The sequence below is a fragment of the Vidua chalybeata genome, chromosome 3 (assembly GCF_026979565.1).
Source record: "Vidua chalybeata isolate OUT-0048 chromosome 3, bVidCha1 merged haplotype, whole genome shotgun sequence".
NCBI classification, from domain to species: domain Eukaryota; kingdom Metazoa; phylum Chordata; class Aves; order Passeriformes; family Viduidae; genus Vidua; species Vidua chalybeata.
In genome coordinates, this window is record NC_071532.1 from 79,461,314 (window position 1) to 79,480,787 (window position 19,474).

General features: G+C 35.8%; 1 protein-coding gene across 2 annotated transcripts in view; it reads left to right on the plus strand.

The window, feature by feature from the left end:
- The window catches only part of ME1 (malic enzyme 1), a 152,672-nt gene that overhangs the window by 37,683 nt on the left and 95,515 nt on the right, over nt 1–19,474 (plus strand). For both annotated transcript variants that reach the window (XM_053937907.1, XM_053937908.1), the window contains exons 2-3: nt 6–139; nt 6,950–7,099. In XM_053937907.1, the coding sequence (XP_053793882.1) occupies nt 6–139; nt 6,950–7,099 (284 nt within the window). The remainder of the gene's footprint in view (nt 1–5; nt 140–6,949; nt 7,100–19,474) is intronic.

Here is a 19,474-nt window from a genome sequence, read left to right on the forward strand (position 1 = left end):
TTCAGGGCATGGCTTTTACCTTGGAGGAGAGGCAACAATTGAATATTCATGGATTATTGCCGCCTTGCTTTCTTGGTCAAGATGCTCAGGTTTATACAATTCTTAAGAATTTTGAAAGGCTGACATGTGACCTAGACAGGTAAAGTATGGCTATAAACTTTATCCTATGCACCAATTCATGAGTCAATTTCATAAAAAATACACTTTCACATTCAAAAAAAATCAACTGCTGCTTTAAAATTGTAATTCCTCCCGTGCCTTGCTCTTCTCTGTCATGGGATGTCTTTCTATCAGTGTGTAATATATGACCTCTAGGTACACATCTGTTGGTGACAAGACTTTTTTATAATTTAAAGTTGCCACAAAGTTGTTGTTTTTTTATGGAGTCAGAAGAGGAGGAGGACAGCCTTCCTTGCAATTGTGAAGAGCTTGCAGTTGTGGTGTCTTCTGTAGGTTAACTATTCTCCAGTGCTCTCAAGAATGCCATTATCAGTTATTATCAGAGTAGTAGCTTCCCAGGCTGGAATGTTTATGAGTCTGAGTTCCTACATATATAAAAGTGTAAAATTTCATGAAGCCCCCTGATTCAACCATTGATTTTAACATAGGAGAAAACTTTCTCTGTCCTTCTGTCCCCATCTCCTCCTTAACACTGCCTTGAGGTAGTCCCTTCATGACACAGCTCATTGTTTCATGTGTTTCAGGACATTTAAAGCAGTTCCAACTGCTTGTTTCAGCTTGAATTGCTGGAATTTCTCTTCACCTGTAACTTGAAAACCAGAAGAAAAAAGGTCTTGCCCCATTGTTGTATGTATTTTTTAACTTGGAAAAAATTTTGCTCCTACTTCAGTTCATAGCAGAAAAACACTTGTGTTTCTCAAAACATCACAGATAGCATGTCACAGGTCTAGCTATTCAACAATCAAAAGGAAATCAGCAGTATTTCCAAATCTTAATTCTTTATTTTTTTAGCAAAAAATTCTGGATATTCAAGTAGCTTTTTGCCAAAAGGAAAAATTTCTTCAGGAAAGGAAGAAAGAATTAATCTGTCAGTTTTAAATGACAGAGTATTAAAACTTTGAATGACGTGCCTTTTGAACTGCAATAAAACACCAAATGCTGAAATTTTGATTGCAGTGGGAATAATGAAATGAAAATAACTATCTCCAGGTATTGTGGGAATACTTTGCAGCTATCTTTATTATGTCAAAAAAAAGGAAAGAGAAATCTATCTGTCTTGGGGGTGGGGAAGGAAATATTTTTTTAAAGTATAACTAATCCGTGTATGATAGACAAAAATAATACAAAAGTATAAAGAAATATAATGTGGTTACAAATAAATGTAAACAAAATTTTTCCAGAAGCCATTTGCTTCAGAGAATATTATTCCAAAACTGCCCCTATTAACCTTAAGATCTGTAAATACTTAATTAAACAAAAACTTAGTGTCATTCTTTCCCACCTATGAGTCTTCTTTAGCGTTTTCTCTTTTCCACATACATAGTTGGGTAAGGAGGAAATTTGTTTCCTGCTCCTGTGACCAGACATCTGTAAAACAGAAGCGCTAACATTAAATTATTCCATCCATGTGTCTTGAGCATTAGACTGTAGCTTGCCATTTTATACTATAAAGCCAGTTTTTATTATAATGCCTGCTTTAGTATAAAGGCTATATTGTACTGTGCAAATTTATTCTTGTTAATTTGGTTTTAGTGATGCAGTTCAACTGAGAAAACTTAACAAGTCTTCTGTTCACAGAAATAGCTTGAAACTATTACAAGTTAGGCCTTTTTCTCACTAATGTATCCACTAGTCAGAATACTTCAAATAAGGTTTTAGTAATTAACATATTAAAAAGTGTATTGCTGTGTTTATTTTTCCATTTTATTCTGTGACATGTGTCTGTGCTATTTTCTCAGCTATAATTTTTGGTCCAGATATTTGAATCTTCCCCTTACAGTGTGAATAAACATTGTGGCCCCATTTGTAATGCTGGAGAAGCTGTGGTGATATCTCCATCCATGGGAGATGTTCCAAAGCTGACTGAACATGGTCCTAGGTAAATTGCTCTAGTTGACTCTGCGTTGAGCAGGGGATCAGATGAGGCAATCTCTTTTCCAGCCTGAGCTAGTGTATGCTTTCATAGCACAAGTCCATAGTACTTAAGAAATAAGTTTTCAGGGATAATCTTGGATCAATGCAAATTGTGTAAATTAAGTCAGGTTGTCCCTTAGGAATCTTAAATTATATAAATCCACAGGTACCTCCCAAATGGAGCTTTTTCTTTAAGAAATCATATTTATACTCTGTCTGAACACCCTAAAAATGAAACACACTAATAAAACACTAGTGTTTTATTAGCAGATCTAAATTGACTGTTCATGTCATACTGTATTTTGATTAAAAATATTTTCCGCATGTATTATTGGGGCTTTATATGCTGTTTTCCCTATTTTTTAGCAAAATAACACTGTGTTACATGCAGAGGTCTACATTTAAGACCACTGATGAAAATACTTAGTAACATTTGCACGCAGAAGATACTTTTAAGACTGTAAACATTGACATCTTGGGCTCCTTGGCAGATAAAATTCTGTGAATTGAGAGTGAAAAAATCAGCATGTGCCAAATGTGACTTGCAGGTGTATTTATAAGTCAAGTGTCTGACAATTTCATTGGAATATGTCAATAAAGAGCCTGCTTGGAGAACATGTGCATTACATGTGGTGAGCTCAGTCCTCAAGGCAATATGTGAACTCTGGTCTCCTGTATTTATACTTGTATCAAAGAATTTTAAACAAGAGCAAAGGTGATCCTGCCACAACTACTCCTTGAATCTCTTCACTGATGAAGAATGTCAGAAGCTTTGGCTGTTTTAACTGGAACTTGAAATCTCAAGGGCTCCCTGTAAAGGCAGGTGCTCAAGGACAACCTTGTATAAGAGCTTGCAGTTATTGTCTTCTACTGTGTGTAAATGTCCTAATTCCATGAAAATGCCCATGCTTCTTGCAGTATGCATCTGGCATAGTCTTTGCTTCCATAGAAACAGTGATTGAAAAGAGGTGAAGGGAGGCTATTGTTTTCCTTCTAGAGCTTGGCAGTAGGTGTATACTTGTGTGTTTTACATACAAATACAAAAGATTAAGTACAGGCATTTAGATATTGCAGAAGTGGAAGCTGTTAAATACCTTAGACAGAAGGGTATCATCTGATGAAACGTAAATGCTGTTTATTACAGCATCTTACATTGGCAGGATTGGCCTGGTTTTGCTTGGAAAGAGGGTGTATGTAAATTCATAAAGCTAAGTTGCTAGCTAGTACAATGGCATGACATTTTTTAGCACTGCTGAAATGCCTTTGTGAGCTTGTAGCATGAAATTGCTGTACTCTACAATACCAAGAGTTCATATACAAAATGAATGTGGCACAGCAGCAAGTCAATTGCCTGGTATGCTTAGCAAAAGGGACACCAATAAGAGGAAAAAAATTCTATTCCTCTAACTTAATTTGGAAAAGCTGTGATGGATTCTGTAAGTAATTTATTTTTTTTCCCCTGTATGTTCTTAATTGTCTTTCTTCTTGCTCTGTATTGATACTTAAATTGTTGCTCCTGACATGGTGACATCTTTTGCCTGAGCTTTTCTTTCTTCAAAGAGTCATGCTGTAAAATGTTATACTGGATGTGTTACCATTAGGAGAGGGGCCATCATATTGCTTTTCTAGAGAAGGCTGTCTTATTTTGTTTTTTTCTTAAAGTTCCCTGTTTTTAATGAATTTTTATATAAATACTGATGATGCAGAGTAATAGAACTAAGTGTCTTACACAAGTTAAAAATAATAGCCTCTCCTCCCACCGTCTTTATTTACTCTCATGTTTTTCAAGATAAGAGCAAAAAAAAAAAGTTGGATTTGTTCTATTTTCACCTCTCCATTTTGCCTTGTAAAGTGTATGCCAGTGATAGTTGGGCCAGTTATCCTAAGAAATAATCAATAACTTTCCGGTAGTTACATCAATTTTCTTTTGGATTGTAGATGATAATGTGGTTTACATCCTTTTGTTGCTACTGTATTTCATTTCCTTCATAATAGCAGACTAGTATGAAACATTCTTAGGTGAAGTAAAGGCAAGGGGAGAAGAGTGACACGCTGAAATTTGAATGCTTGGCAGTCTCCTCTGTCTGACTTGCTAGACCTTGGTTTTTGTCCTCTGAAACTCTTGCCTGAAATCTTCATTCAAGACTCCTTGTCTGAGGACAGATGACTTTTCTCCCTTTTTATAGCACAAAAGATTGTTTTCACTGTTTTATTGCTTGCTTTCATTATGTTTTCAATTAAATATGGGCTTCAGTAAAAGATTCCATTAAACACAATGCTGAAAAGCACTTCATGCATTTAGTTGTGTAGATACTTGGATGTTGCTAAAAGATGCATACTTGTTGTCTGATGCATAATAAACAACCCCACATTGAATATGAAGCATTTTTGGTTTTCCCTTTAGAAGGAATTTTTGAGGAATTTGATACCCTTAACTAAGCAAATTACAATGCTGAGAAAGAAGACATATACCTGCCATGGAAAAAGCCTGATAAAAATTGCACTTCCCTAGAAATATTTTTCACTTTTTAATAGTATTTCTTATACTTACGTATATATGATCAAGTATGTAATATTTGAAAATGTAAGTAGTATGCAGTTACTCATTTTGCAAGTTCTTTAGTGTATCATGAATATAAAAATGGCATGATAAACACAAACAAGAAAATAAAACCCCAGTTTAATGCTATAGGACAGTAAAAACTTAGTGGAGAGTTTTAACAAACAGGTTTTTCATTTGAAGCCCCAAGGGAGCCTTTTGCTAAGCTTTTAGTTTCTTTTGTAAAAGATTTCTTTACCCTGTTTAAAATCTAGGCTTGATCTGAGTAATAAGAAATGATGATGAAAAGGTGTTTTATACTCTTAAGCCACACCTCCTTTTAAAAGAAATTGATTAAAAAAAAAAAAAAAAAAAAACACGGCAACTGCTTTGGAATGGTGCTGTGGCTCACATGGTGTTGAAGTGTCCAGTATAGAGTGGGGGCCAAAAATATGCATGATATTCTCTAACATCACTTTAAATGTTCTCTAGTAACAAAAGGAAAACCTTCATGTGTATTCACAACTACATGTGCAAGAACTTGTATTTCAAGGTAAATGTTGGGATAGTCATCCTCAGGAGAAAGGTTTTAATAAAGAAAATGTTCTGAGAATTCAAAGACATTGCAACATATGCTATATCATAATGAAATACTGGGAGAATGAAAGGCTATAGGGAAATGTAATAATATGAAAGAAAATTAATTTATATGTATGTGTATTTGTAGCTGAGAACTACAAGAGCAGGATATATTTTAACCTTGGAGAACATTCAAAACTAATGTGTATGATGGAAGGTGGTTCCAACTGCCTCATGGTGATGGTATTTAGAGAACAACTGCAACTTTTTGGTTTCTAGATCTTTATCTTTTTAGGGTCTAAAATACCCTTCATGACACAAGGGCGGGGATATTGTTTTGCCTCACTTCTGTCACCTCATTACAGTCACCAGCTGCCAAACTGGCTTTGCTTGCCTTGCTCATAGTGCTCGTGAAAGTTTACATAATAGACCCCAAAAGGAGTGCTTCCCTGATATACAGGGGTAGGCAAGCTAAGCTTGAATGGAATGCACTCAGATTTACTAAGCTGTTCTTTGTCACATGGTTACCTGGCTATATTTGTGTCTTCCTAAAGAATGAATTAGATCTTATTGGAGCATGTGATGCCTGAGTATGCAGAAGGAAAGTTCATTTGAATAATAGTTAAGTACACAAATCTCTAGGCTTTTGGAAGGAATGTGTTCTTTATGTATCCTCAACACTTGTGTAATAAAATGATGGGCATATTAAGCTTTTTGAGTGTAAGTAATTAGTAATCCATTGCAAATTAAAAAAAAAAAACCACCTACATAAATTGTATACTTAAGTAAAAGATTTTGTGTAAACCTATTGGTTTAGAAGACTACTTAATTTTCACAAGAATACTTAACATTGCTAAAACTAGTGAATAGACAGGTGATGTGTAAGATCACTAAATTTCTAAATTTTAAGTGTTCACAAAGTGACAGAGTTCATACCTGTGTGAACTGGTATAACTTGAAGTCGCTCATAGACTGATATAATTTGTCACACTCAGCACTGCAATTTGGCTTCCTGATTGGTATATTGAAACAGTAATGTAATCATTCAGTATAAGTGTGATGGTAGTAAAAAGCAGGTCCACCTAAACATGAACTTCCTTTCAGTCTCATTTATATGATTCTTTTTTTTTTCTCATTGGTTTTCTTTTTAAATAAATACAGAACTTCCTCAAAATTGATTTTAGTTAGGAGATATTGCAGATTTCAAGTTAAACATCGACTTAGGGTATGAGAGGCTGTGTGTATGCTTTGTTTTCAAAAGCTTTGTTTTTCAGTATTTATTGGAAGTATTAGTCTGGATTTAAGATAAATTTCTATCTAGGAAGGAGCATTCAAAGCTTAATGGTTTTAGTTCTGTTTTCTTTGAGCAAGCTTGTTTAAGTTATATTTAATGCTGGTCTCATTTCAAGTGGAGCAACTGATATACACAAATAAGGTTCTGACAGACCAAATCTTCAATTGCAGCACAATGTTTTATACCTGAGAGGGATTATCTTCCTGGGTATGTAGAGTTTGACAACTCTGTGATGACTTCAGTTTCTCTGTCTCAACCAGTTTGTTATGCTTTGTGTCTGAACCATTTGTGCTGTTAAGGCTAGGATGAATTTGAATACTTTCAATAAGACAGAGGCTATTATAGAACACACATAATTTTAATTATCCAAACACCAAATCTATTTCTAAATCTACTTTATACGTTCCCTTGATGTCTGTCTAATTATATGTAATTCTCCACAGATACATGCTGCTAATGAGTCTTCAGGATCGAAATGAAAAGCTTTTCTATAAAGTGCTGGCTTCTGACATTGAAAGGTTCATGCCTATTGTTTATACTCCCACTGTGGGACTGGCTTGCCAACAATATGGTTTAGCATTCCGGAGGCCAAGGTATGTAAGTTTATACTTCAAATAAAAGTAATGGTATCTTATTTTCCTCTTGGCAGATTTCTGTAGGGGTTTTTTTAACAACTGCATATAAGCCAAAACTGCAATAATTGAGATCGTTCAAGCTACACTTTTGGTCTACATTAAACAATAATTGTGCATTTCTTATATGCATTAAGAAGGCAAATGATTGGTCGATTTGCATTAAAACATGAGTATATTTTTAATCTTATTGACTGATCATAACTATTAAACTGTATAGTATATGTACTGTATTATATTGTATAGTATAACTATTATATTGTTTTAGAAATCTAGCAGCATATTAGAAAACAGGAGAAGAATGGAACTTTAGTTTTAGATTTGTCTTAGAAACTTGAAAAGCATAGACTTTTGCCTGTATAAATATTTATGTTATTGGTATTTTATACACACACACACATATATATATATATATTTTTTAAAACAATATGTGTACAAACTAAGGATGCATTATATATGTATCTACTGATATCTTAAAAATTATCACAAATCATCAAAGTGCCTGTTTCACTGTTTAATGATTTCTTGCTTCATAGGTTGGTTACTGGAGTGCTTTGATTCTGTGTACAATATCTGTATTTATAGAATGATGAGGAAATGGTATGAAAGAAGGATAGACACTTCTGTTTCACTCTGCCTCTTGAACATCAACTCACAGAGTGTGAGCTCCTGTTTGAGAACATTGTGTATATCACTGCCTTCATGTGCAAACTGGAACAACACTTCAGAGCCTTCTGCAGAATTTTCTGGCAAAGAAAGAGAAAAACGAGCTGCATGTGCATGGCTGTTAGCAGAAATAGGTTTTTTACAGTGAAGGCATTGATCAAAAGTAAGAAACTTGCAAGATGTAAGGGAACAAATGACTGCTCACAAATTCTTCAGTGGGAGATTTTTCAGAGAGACTTATGGCTTCAAGGTTTTGTTCTGAATGTGAAAATCATTTTGGCCTTGTGACTGATAGAATGAGTCAGGACCATCTGGTCAGCTGCAGAAACCAAGAATTTCCACTTCTGTGCACATTAAAAAGTTCAAAAATACCTCAAGAATCCTTATTTAAACCTGTTTAATGATCTGTGGCTTTTAGGTGCCTCCCTTAGTAACAGAAGTCATCTCCTTTTTCTGCCTGAGTATTTACCACCATGGTGAATTTACTGGCCTTCCAGGAAGTGCTAAATGTGTCTGGAAATTAAGTCTTTGCTTACACTGGTCTCATTACTCCTCATTTTGATATTCTTTGCCATATAAAATATTTCACAAGGAGCACCTCTGCCCATGCACATACTTCTCCTTTTCTCCCTAGATGAGTGAAGCATCTGTGGAGAAAAACACCCATTTTAATTAGATTCATGGAATTGTTAAGTTTTCAAAAGAGGTCATTGAGTCCAGCTTTTGACTGAAAACCACCATGTCAACTAAACCATAGCACTAAGTGCCACATCCAATCATTTCTTGAGCGCTTCCAGGGATGGCAACTCCACCATCTCCCTGGACAGCCTGTTCCAATACTTAAAAACCTTTTCAGTGAAGAATTCTTCCTGTCGTCCAACCTGAAACTCCCTGGCACAGCTTGAGACTATTTCCTCTCATCCTGTCATTCACTGACTGCCAGAAGAGCCCAACCCCTGCCTGGCTACAACCTCCTTTCAGGCAGTTGTAGAGAGTGATAAGGTTACGCTGAGCCTCCTCGGGGCTAAACAACCCCAGTTCCCTCAGCCACTCCTCCTATGACTTGTGCTCTAGACCCTTCATCACCTCTTTTGCCCTTCTCTGGACATGTTCCAGCACCTCAGAGTCTCTTTTGCAGCAGGGTTGGAGCTAGATGATCTTTAAGGTCCTTTACAATCCAAACCATTCTGTGGTTCTATGATCTTTGACAGACTCTCTTCTACTTAAGAAAAATGCTTACAATGCATTCTTCCACTGCGCTGTTACAGAGTTATGGTTATTTTCCTAAGAAAAACCTTTTCTAAATTATTCCAAAACCAACTATGCAAAGCAACCAATATATTTTAGTTTGGGATTGCATTCTAAACCATGGCAGATTTAGCATTAAGCCTTATATGCCAGCATACCTCATAAACAGTATCCTCCATAAGATGGATGGGGAAGAAAATATAAACATCAAATTTAATATTCTGAAGGAGAAAAGGAGTAAAAGATGTAAGATTTAGTCCAGACTGTATCATCTTACAATTTTGATTGATTGATTTTTTTTCAAGAAGTTGTGATCAAGGAAAAAGGTATAATCTGATCATACCTTGAAAAAAACATATTCTCATCTGTAAGAACTGTCTGTATCTGCTTTATGCTGACTCATATGTAAGTGCTGTCTTTACAGAGAAGTGACTGTTTTTCTTTCACAATGGTTTTTTATTTCAGAATATTTTTAATACTGCCTCTTCCCATAGCTCAGGAGATGTTTGCTATTTCATAGTTTAATACAGATCCCGTTAGAAACAGACTTGGAGGTAAATGAGTTAAAAATTACTCATTTGCTACAGACCATGTTTATCTCACTGCAGTTAGTAAGGCAGTGTCATGTTTAGTTTATGTCTGTAAGGATGTTTTCCAATACTCAGTTATACTTCTTTACCTTGTGAAATGAGTTTGAAGCGCCTGGCTCACAAGTTATCTCTTGAGGCAAGGAAGGACAAAATTAATTTAGAGTTCAAAAAGTAGGTGTCTCATGGAATCATTAAATGAGATCATCTTCTGTGACTCCCTTATGTGGTTTTAGGAGACTTTATGGGCTCACATGGTGTGCTTACAGTCACAGAAGGACTCTGGCTCAGGAAAAGGTTTTCATCCTGAAGCAATAGCTTGCAATTTTAGAATAAACATTTGTGCTGACCAGCTAACCATGTGATGAAGCATCATTTCTCAAGAGAACCAGCTGCAAAGTAACTTGGCTCACTGGTTTGAAGCTCATCTGTATAATTGACTTTTTTTGTACTATTCAGATTCAAGATTGCATTATTCACTCTGAATAGTCAGCTTTGAATCCACAGCTTTAATGAATGAGAGTATTATTGTAGAAGTAAACAGTACAGATCTGATAGCAGATCTGTAACATGCACCTACCTACACCATATTGTTACATAAACATAATTTAGAAGACCAGTCTGTCTGGTCTTCTTCCTAACTGTTGAGGAGGATGAGGGAAGAAATTATCCTTCATGGAGTTGGTCAGAGAAGGAATTTGGACCTGTACAGATAGAAGCTTTACTTATGCTAGGAATATAATGGGGTTCTGCTTCTATTGTAATGCTCATGCTATCATTAAAAGCATTATCTCAGAATCTCTACTAGATCACTTCTTGGTTCAGAGTTTCTATCCATCATTTAAATTCCTAAAGAGAAAATTCTTCAGTTGCACAAGGCATGTACATAGACATGACAGCTTTTGATTACTTACCAAGAAAGAATCTATTTCTGTAAATAGATTTCTGAAATGCAACAGTTCTTTCATCCGACAAGAATAAATATGGGAAAGCTCAGTGGAAATTTCCTCTAAGGATCCAAAAGCAACTTTTACATTGTATAGAGAACACCCAGGAGTTTAAGATTCTTGTGTAAACTCAGCATTCAGAGAAGGGAGATATAATTGCCAAGTTCTGCTATGCTGAAGACTTTGGATGTTGTTAAAATGTTAGGTGACTGTTTATATATTGCCATTCCTAGAAGGAAAAGCCCTTTCAATCAGAATAGGATCAGAGCAAGCCTGGGTAGCTGATGCAGCTACACAGGTGTGGCAGAGTTCTCTGAAATAACTTCCCAATGCAGTCACACACTATGAGGCTGACTAGGAACCATTTTTAAAGCAGCTCTATTTGGTCTGATGCAGTCTCTTAAAAGGCAAAGTTAGTTAGCTTTGAAATTGTTTACCAGATTTCCTCCTTGCTGAAGTGTGTAGTCACTCAGCATGTACAAATTTGAGACTTAGCCTTTTCCTTTCCTTATATTTCTCAAAAATAATATATGTATTTACATTTATTTTATGTATTTACATTCACAATGATTCAGATGCATGGTATTGAATGCAAATGTTGCAAATGTGAGTTCTTTTTTTGTTGACAAATATTTACATGCTGAGATTTCCTGCTGCAAGATAGCATTGCTTTTTAATAAAGAAAAGAAATAGAGAATGGGGAAATATTTCTTTCCTGTGACAGAACATGCAAAATGTTAGACCTTGGCATCAGAAGTTGCAGTCTGCTTGCCAGCACAAGGTTGATCCTGTGGTGCATTCAAAAATCTTTTTGTGGTTTTTAATGAGGCTTTTATTTGAATTATTTTCCTTAATTCCAATGGATGTCTGTGGCATCCAAGTCTCTTCAAAAACCAGATTTGGCTTGCTGGAGGCCAGAAACTTGTCAAGTACTCCATGATCACATAAGCCAAGAAAGTTTGGTTCCTGGAAGTTTTTTGAAACTCTGTCTCTCCTTCAGATGTGTGGTGTTTTCTTGATTGAGACTACTAGAATGTCTGAATTTATTTCATGTTACTTCTTCACCAGTATAGCAGTTCCCTTAGGTTTTTTTCAGCACATCTGGATGATTTTTCCTCCCCTGGAAAAGCATATATATGTATACATATGTCTATTTAGGGACTTTATTAATCTAATTGTTGCTATACATAATTATCTTAGTATCTTCATTTAGATTTAGTTAGAAGTGATTATTGTGTAACATAAAATTATATTAAAAGATGTAACAAAGCACTAGATTCACAGTTATTTTTCCTAGTATTTTCTTCTCTGAAAACTATGTAGAATTTTAATCTGTAAGTGGGAAAAAGGAAATGTGCAAGCTTTTTAACCTATCTCTTGTAAGGTCTTGACTATTAGGACAGCATATGAAATCAAAATATTTTGCAGTAAAGGCATAACAGCAAAATGCTTCTTTGAAAATAAACTGTTGGAATTCTGTTCTGCAGAAGGACCTGGTTTGAGTGGCAAGTTACTTTGTAGCATTTCAACAGAGAATTAGTATAGCTGTAGCATTTCTTCTAATTTTAGACAACCTTTCTCTTAATGGCTTCTAAAGCCTCATGATGATGCCAGTTGCAACCTCTCACCAAGCAATTTTGGAATACATGTTGGTCATTTTTCACTTCCATCTTTTGTGAAGATGACAACTGTTGACATATTCCAGGCAACTTTTTTCTCTTTCCTTTTTTTTACCCCCCTGTGTGTAGCCTTGCCATAGAGTTCATGGCATCCAGTAATTTTACTTTCTGGCACGATTCTGATCTGCTTTTACTTTCATCAAGCTAAAACTTCACTTAGCATTCTGTTGCTTCTGTGGCTTGAAGGTAAGTCTAATAGAATCTTCCCAGCAAAATATTTGCTCTGCTCTGAAAAGCTGGAAAAGGAAAATTAGCAGAGTGCTGAACTTCTCTTTTCTCCTGGACTGTCTTGTAGACTGGATTGTGCCCAGCATATATTTAGCTTGGTCTATCAGCAGACAGTAATGGTGCTGCAGGGAAAGGTGTGAGGATCTTGCACAGAAGACGACAGTGGACCTCGTTTTGGTCATAGAGTGCTTTGTAAATATTAAGCCAGTTTCTCATGTAAGAAGTTACTGAAGGAAAAAAAGTTATGTCTTGATTTTTGAAAACATTGTGATATTCTTCAGTTTATATGCATGTAGTCATCTGGTCTCTCTAGAACTGTTAAATTCATGGCTTTTCATAATATTTTGGCAATAGGTTTCACGATTTAGGTACAGTGTGATTTTTTAAATCTTTTTATTAACCTTTCACCTCAGAATAAAATCATGAATGATTTTATTGTGCCAAACTGAGAGTAGGTAGTTCTGACCTAGCATTATGAAATATAACATCCTCCATGTTTTTGGTATGTACTTGGTGCTTGCATGTAGGTATAACCTACAGTACTTGGAGGTCGTGGTCTTTACAGAAGTAGCACTTGGAGTTGTTTCTTCCATTTAGTCTTGTCTGAGCTGGAGCTTTATCTATTATTAGCCTCTTCCTGTTCTCATAAACTTCATACATTATTTCTTCTGCAGGTAATATTTCAGGGACTTTTGATCATGGTCATAAAAGCTTTATCCTAAAGCACATCACAAGCATGGAATTTCTGGCTTTCAGACCTAAGTTTGTAGGTGCATTGCTCTGTTTTTTCTGGATGGAGTACATCTTGGCTGTGAGCAGGAGGAAATGAGGCCATCCCTTCTCAAAACATAACTCTCAAAATGTTTGGCAGCAGTCAATGTTTGGTCATTCTTAACACAGTCTTCTAAGGAACACGGCTAGCAAGACTCAGTGCTCTTCTACAGACATCCGTGGTGGTTTCTGAGCAAGAGGGCCAAAATTAAAATACTGGCCATGCCTTTCTGTTCCCTTGTTCACTTCCTTCACAGAGTCCTGGATGTTTCCAGGGGATCCCTGTCCTCATTTGGCTTGTACTGTTATTTTTTAATAATTTCTACTATCTATTGTGTGAGAACAACTGAATGTTCTCCCTTCTCCACAAATTTGGGGGACTCAAATTCATCTTTTCAAGGGCATCTGCACTTTGAGCTAATGGGAACTTACTTCTGTGGATTTTGGCATGTGATTATCTTCCTCATTTCATTATATCCTACTGAGACAGTCCTCTGAAACAAAGAAGTTTCATACAGATGCTTTTCACTAAATGGGAAAGACGGTTTGTGTGACAGTTAGTAATGCAGTATTTATTAGAACCTTCTTGTTTCCTTTACTAAAACAGTCATCTTGTGGATCTACGTGCAGAAGACTGGACAAAAAGTACATGATCCCAAGTGAAATGTCTTTACTCTGACTAATCTTTTCTTTCTAGTGCCAATACCACATAAAAGGTAGGCTATATCCTTTGCAACAAATAAACTATGTATCTGTGTTTTAAAATAAAGGTATTATTTTAGCCTGTTACAGTTTCATATCAGCAACTACAACTTGTATCAATATATAACCATGTTACTCTTCAATGTCTTTCTATTTTCCTGAAATTTTAGGGAGATTTTGACTCTATGCCAGCCTGCAACACTGCCTTCTGGTTAAAAGCTCCCCAATTTCCCAAAGCAGTATATTCCTTAATGAAATGTACTTTAAGGGCAGAGATTTTATTTAGATTTCACACCTTTACTTGGCCAAAGATTCCACTGGCAACACTAAGGTATCACGTCATACAGTACAGGAGAGGTCTATTTATTAGCTCTAACTCTATACAAGCTATATTTATCTACTAAAATTTTTCCCTCATGAAACAGCCTCTGTAAACCTGATAGATTTTGAGTTTCCTAATTGTCAACATCATTTGACTTCAAAACAAACCTTAAGAGTCACTTCCTTTCAATAAGAGAACTTTAACTTTCCTTAGTTCAATACCTTTTCAAGGACAACCTATCAAATCCCATGCAGTGTCTGCAAATGATGTTACTTCATCCTTCCTTTTGTACAGAATGATACTCCCTTCTGCCTTGAGTGGCCCTGGGACAGCCCTGAAGTTGTAGCTTGCTCTTGACAGTAGTTTGCATATTGTATCCATCTCCACGTGCTGGAATTCTGCACCATTCTAGTGTTCATTTAGGACAACCCAGACAGTAACAGCTTGTGCCACATGAACAAAGAGACAACTGCAACAGAAAACAAACACCTTGCAACTCATTGCTTGGGAAGTACTAAGAAAAATGTGTGGGTATCTTTCTCCCTTCCTAGGGCTATGCTGTGGAAGGGAAAGAGCTTGCTTGCAGATATCAGTGGGATAAAAAATAAATGGTGTTGCTGCATGTGTTTACAATTAGGTATCACCAGCATAGGGATTTTTGTGTTGGTAACATGAGCTTGTAGCAGAGAACTGTTATAGTTGACTGATAAACATCTAGTGCAGGGTTTTATTTTGTTTTAATATTAAGACCTCCTTAGAGATAGAGGAATCCTATGCTGTCCTTCTATGCAAAGAGTCCGTGTCCCCAGTAATTCTTGATGTTACCATCTGACACTGCAAAACAAGGTACCAGTAGTATTCAGATGAGATGCCAGTGATTTAGAAGCATTACACTGCTTTATTAGCTCATTCTGTATATATCCCAGCCTATGCTCCGAGGATGTTTTCCTTTAGGGGTGTGCTTACACTGGAGTTTCTCCAGCTCCCATTTTCTGTACATTTGTTGCACGTCCTTTGGCACCACCCAAATCCCCTGCTTACACATTCAGCAGCTTCTCTGTTCAAAATACTCTCATTACTCAGTCCAACATTGTCTCATTGTTACATTTCCAATACGAGATATTTAGTAGCTTTAAAAAAAACCCCTACCTTAATTCCTGTAACTGTATTTGGTAAAGTCTGAAAGAGGAAGTAAAAGCCCTAGTAAAATCACTGCAACTTTGCAGTAGCTTGGCTATTCTAACATCTTAGTTTTCTGTCTCTATCTACAAGTTTTCTAAATAGATAGTCAAGTCTTAAAATGAAAAATCAAAAGTGAATACAAGGCATAAATATTTTCAGCCTTTAAAAGCATAACAAATGGAATGATTGTGTGTTGTAATGTATCTTGTATTTCTCTATATTTATGGCTAGATGTTTTGGTCCTGGAGCTTTTTACATACTATATTTGGGAGTGCCATATGCTTAGGAGGCTTCTGAAAAAGACAAGAAAGAAAAGTTTTGGGATAGAAGTGGACCCTTTTATTTCTTGCAAGGCACTTCCATCCTTTTTTAGCAAAGCTATATAGCTGCATAAAATTGTTTTCTTATGGGCACAGCTGAATAAAAAGTGTCATCAGTGTCAATTATAATAAACTTAAAATGAAAAAGATTAGGACATAATAGCATTACGAATCTATTGTAGAGTAGCAGTAACATCATGTAATTTGCTGGGTGGAGAAGGGTTTTCAGGGCATCTGACATCCTGACCACTGCTCTTTGAATTAAGTGATGGTACTGTCAGTTCTGCTTTTTGGCTAATGAGAATTAGGTGATAAAGCCACATGTAGGAAATCCACTATCTTTTGGAAAATGGTGGGTAAGGGCCTGCTGGGAGCATAGATCAAATAGATGAATGTGCATAAACCAAACCAAGCAAGTTGTTCTTGTAAGGAAAGCAAGGACTTCCAGCTGAAGGCAGGCAGTGATATGGAAGGCTTAAATCAACTGACAGAAATAAGGGAAACATTTACTGAGAAATAAAAAAAAGAAAAGCAAGCTTCAGTTTGTACTGAATGAGAACCCATGCCTTTGACACAAAGATGGTCAAAAGCCAGTTCTCATTTTTGCTTCTTAATTTCCAAAGTGACTGCTTTTAACATGAATTTTTGTTCAGTCTTAAGGAAAAAAGGGAGTTTAGGGGCTCTCACAACTTCATTTTAGTACTCTAGTATACTGAAATTAACTATTGTTTTCGGCGTTCTGGTGGAATTTTCCACCAAAAAGAAAAGCTTCCTATTCCTGAGATGAAGCTGTAATGTAGCTTACAGAGACACAGCAGCACATCTCCATTTCAAAAGTTCACAATATTATGACAACTTTGTTGTATCAGAGGGTATTTTTGGTTGCTTTTCTCTTAGCGTTCTTTAGGTTTATTCTAAGCACATATGAATGTACAGGTTTGCTGCACTGTGTGTTGAGGGTCAGGTTATTCATACAGCCAGTTTTAGGCAACAGTATGTCTGAGAGTTTCCCTTGGTAATCTAAAAGGAGCTTCTTAAACATGACTTGTAGATATTTATCTCTGGCAATGAAAATATGGAACATGGTTTGTTTTCTGTTCAATTAATAATGTGTTATTTTTTCATGAATAAATAGTATATGAGCATAAGTATATGTAATTCTCAAGAAAATAGTGTATTGAAAAAATTGCCATTTTGCCTTATTCTGCAAGCAATGTGCCTAGTTCTGCTTTTACTTTGCCATTTAACAGAATGTAGCAAATGCTCCAGTTCGTGTTTTGAAATGGAATTCTTCTTGAGGGTGGTTGTAATGTCAGTCATTTGATGAATGGTTTGTTCATTCAGTCTTACAGTGAAACAAATACCATCTTTGAAAGATGACATAAAATATGGCATGTAGGCTTCCAAAAGCAACGTCCTCAGAAAAGCTTGTGTGCATTCTGACACTGGACTCGAGCCTTTGATTCCCTTGAAGAGGCTGGAAGCTTCAGAAACACTTCTGGTGTGACTGCTGGATGATGCTATTTGAATACTCCATCACCCCATAGCACTGACTCTGACTCCTCGCTAGGTCCATTCCCATCCTGTGCTTTGTTTCCTGTATGTGTGTAGTGAAGACCAGCAATATTCAATTGTGTTAGCTGGGATTGTTGCATGCTGTGTTTTTTCCCAAAATGTTGATCCTGACTTCATGAAACGAAAATCTTTACATGGGGTCATGACTGAATTTTTATAAGGAGGGAAAGTATAAGGCTATTTGCCTCTGATGGATGAGGTTAATTTCTAGCACAGTGACCAGATATATTGAAGATATTTAATGCCCAAAATGTTTCTTTGGGGTTCCATCTATTATAATTATTTTCTCAAATTTTATGATAAAGGCTTCTAGTAATTTTTGAGTCAGAAAATCATTATTTTTTTAAAAATAATTTTATTTAAAGATGTTCAATTCCTATGATTAAAACCACTTTGTATAGGTAATATATATGTCCTCGGTTTTTCTGAATACGTTCTGTGTGAGTGAATTTCAGAAAACAACTGGTGTGTTGGAACTTTGTTAACATCAGATTACATAAATCTTAAGAATAATCATGCTGCTTCTCAGTTTCTCTGTCTGAGATAGAGTTGGACCTGCAGGTGTTTCCCCCATGTTAAAAGTTGTTATTGAACACAGTACTAGACAATTGGTCTGTCTCATACATTCATTCATGCTGTAAGTTTAACAGGAAGTAAATACAGAAATAGTGCTGCTCATCAGGTTGTTTGCATTTTTTAAAATGTGCAAGTGGTAAAGGGAGATTTCTACTTTTACAGAGTGTTCATTTTCAGCAGTTAGAGTCAGCTCTACAAATGGAAGATAATATCTCATTTCAGAAGTGACTTTTTCATTGAAGCTGGGTAGGACATGCCATAGGAAGAAGCATTTTTTAGTAAGTCTTCACTTTTGTCCCTGTTGATAGTTACTGAGAGCAAATTATGGCAATTTAAAGGCCAGTTAACGGCCTTAAAGGATGTTATTATCTAAATATGGGAAATTTTCCATGTTCCAATGAGCCAAGCCATCGCAAGTTGTTGAAATAAATAGAAGGACAATGATCTCACTTGTTTGAGTATTTCACATTTAAGTAGCATTTAAAATTTGGTTTTTTTTAGAAAAGCATCCCTAGCATTGCAAGATTCCTAGTAGATAACACCGTTGATGCTGTTTGTTGATGGCTTTCTACGCAGTTAACATTAGCATAAAATAATACAAACATGATAGCTATTGAAACAGAACAGTAGGTTATTTTTTGTCTTAAAAATGAATGGGTCTGGCTCTGGTAAACCGTTCTCTCATTCACAGTCTTCAAATACTTCTATTTGTGCCCATTAGAGTGTAAGTAATTAAGTTATTTATTGAGCAACTGTCAGAGGAATTTAAGTAGCTTCTGGAGCAAAAGAGCCCTGCTGGTTAAACCATAGTATTTTGCAGAGTCTACCTCTTGTTTGCAAACACATCCCATTGAATAGCTGCTATGTGGTTAAGGTACAATATATAAAAGCTGATTGTCTAGATTAGTGATGCTTTAGGAATATAGTAAAATTAATAAATTCATGTTTTAAGAAGTGACTATAAAAGTGACTTATTTGATTTAGTCTTTTTTTGTATGAAAAGGATGCATCATTAGTTTGGACATTCAGACCACAAAATGCTGTGCAAGCAGAGGAGGTGAGGCAGTAAATGAAAAACAGTGTTAGATATCTAGAGTATAGTTAGATATTAGTAAAGAGTATTTTATATGAGTAATGCAAAACATCTGCAATGACTAAGTCCATGAAGTTTTTACTATGAAGTATTTTTAGTATAGTTTGAGGTGAACATGGTGGTTTCCAAAATTAACTAGAGATTTTTTGATTATTAGTGAAATGTCAAGCTTTAATTATTCTTGGTACCATGTAAAATTGGTTTTAAAGTTTTCCAGTGTAAGGCTTGTAATCCTGTTACTCCGATTATTTTTACAGTGTAATTTTTTGGGGGTTGAATGAGAGCAGTTGAGGAATTACTTCACTGGGTTGCTTTTTATTGTACCAAAGCCTTGACTTCTTTGCCCATTTCTGGAGCCTAACTGATGGACATTTTACAGAGTAAAAGCAAAATGTTTCAAGAAAAAAAGGATACTTTTTGCAAAAATCTGTGTACACTCA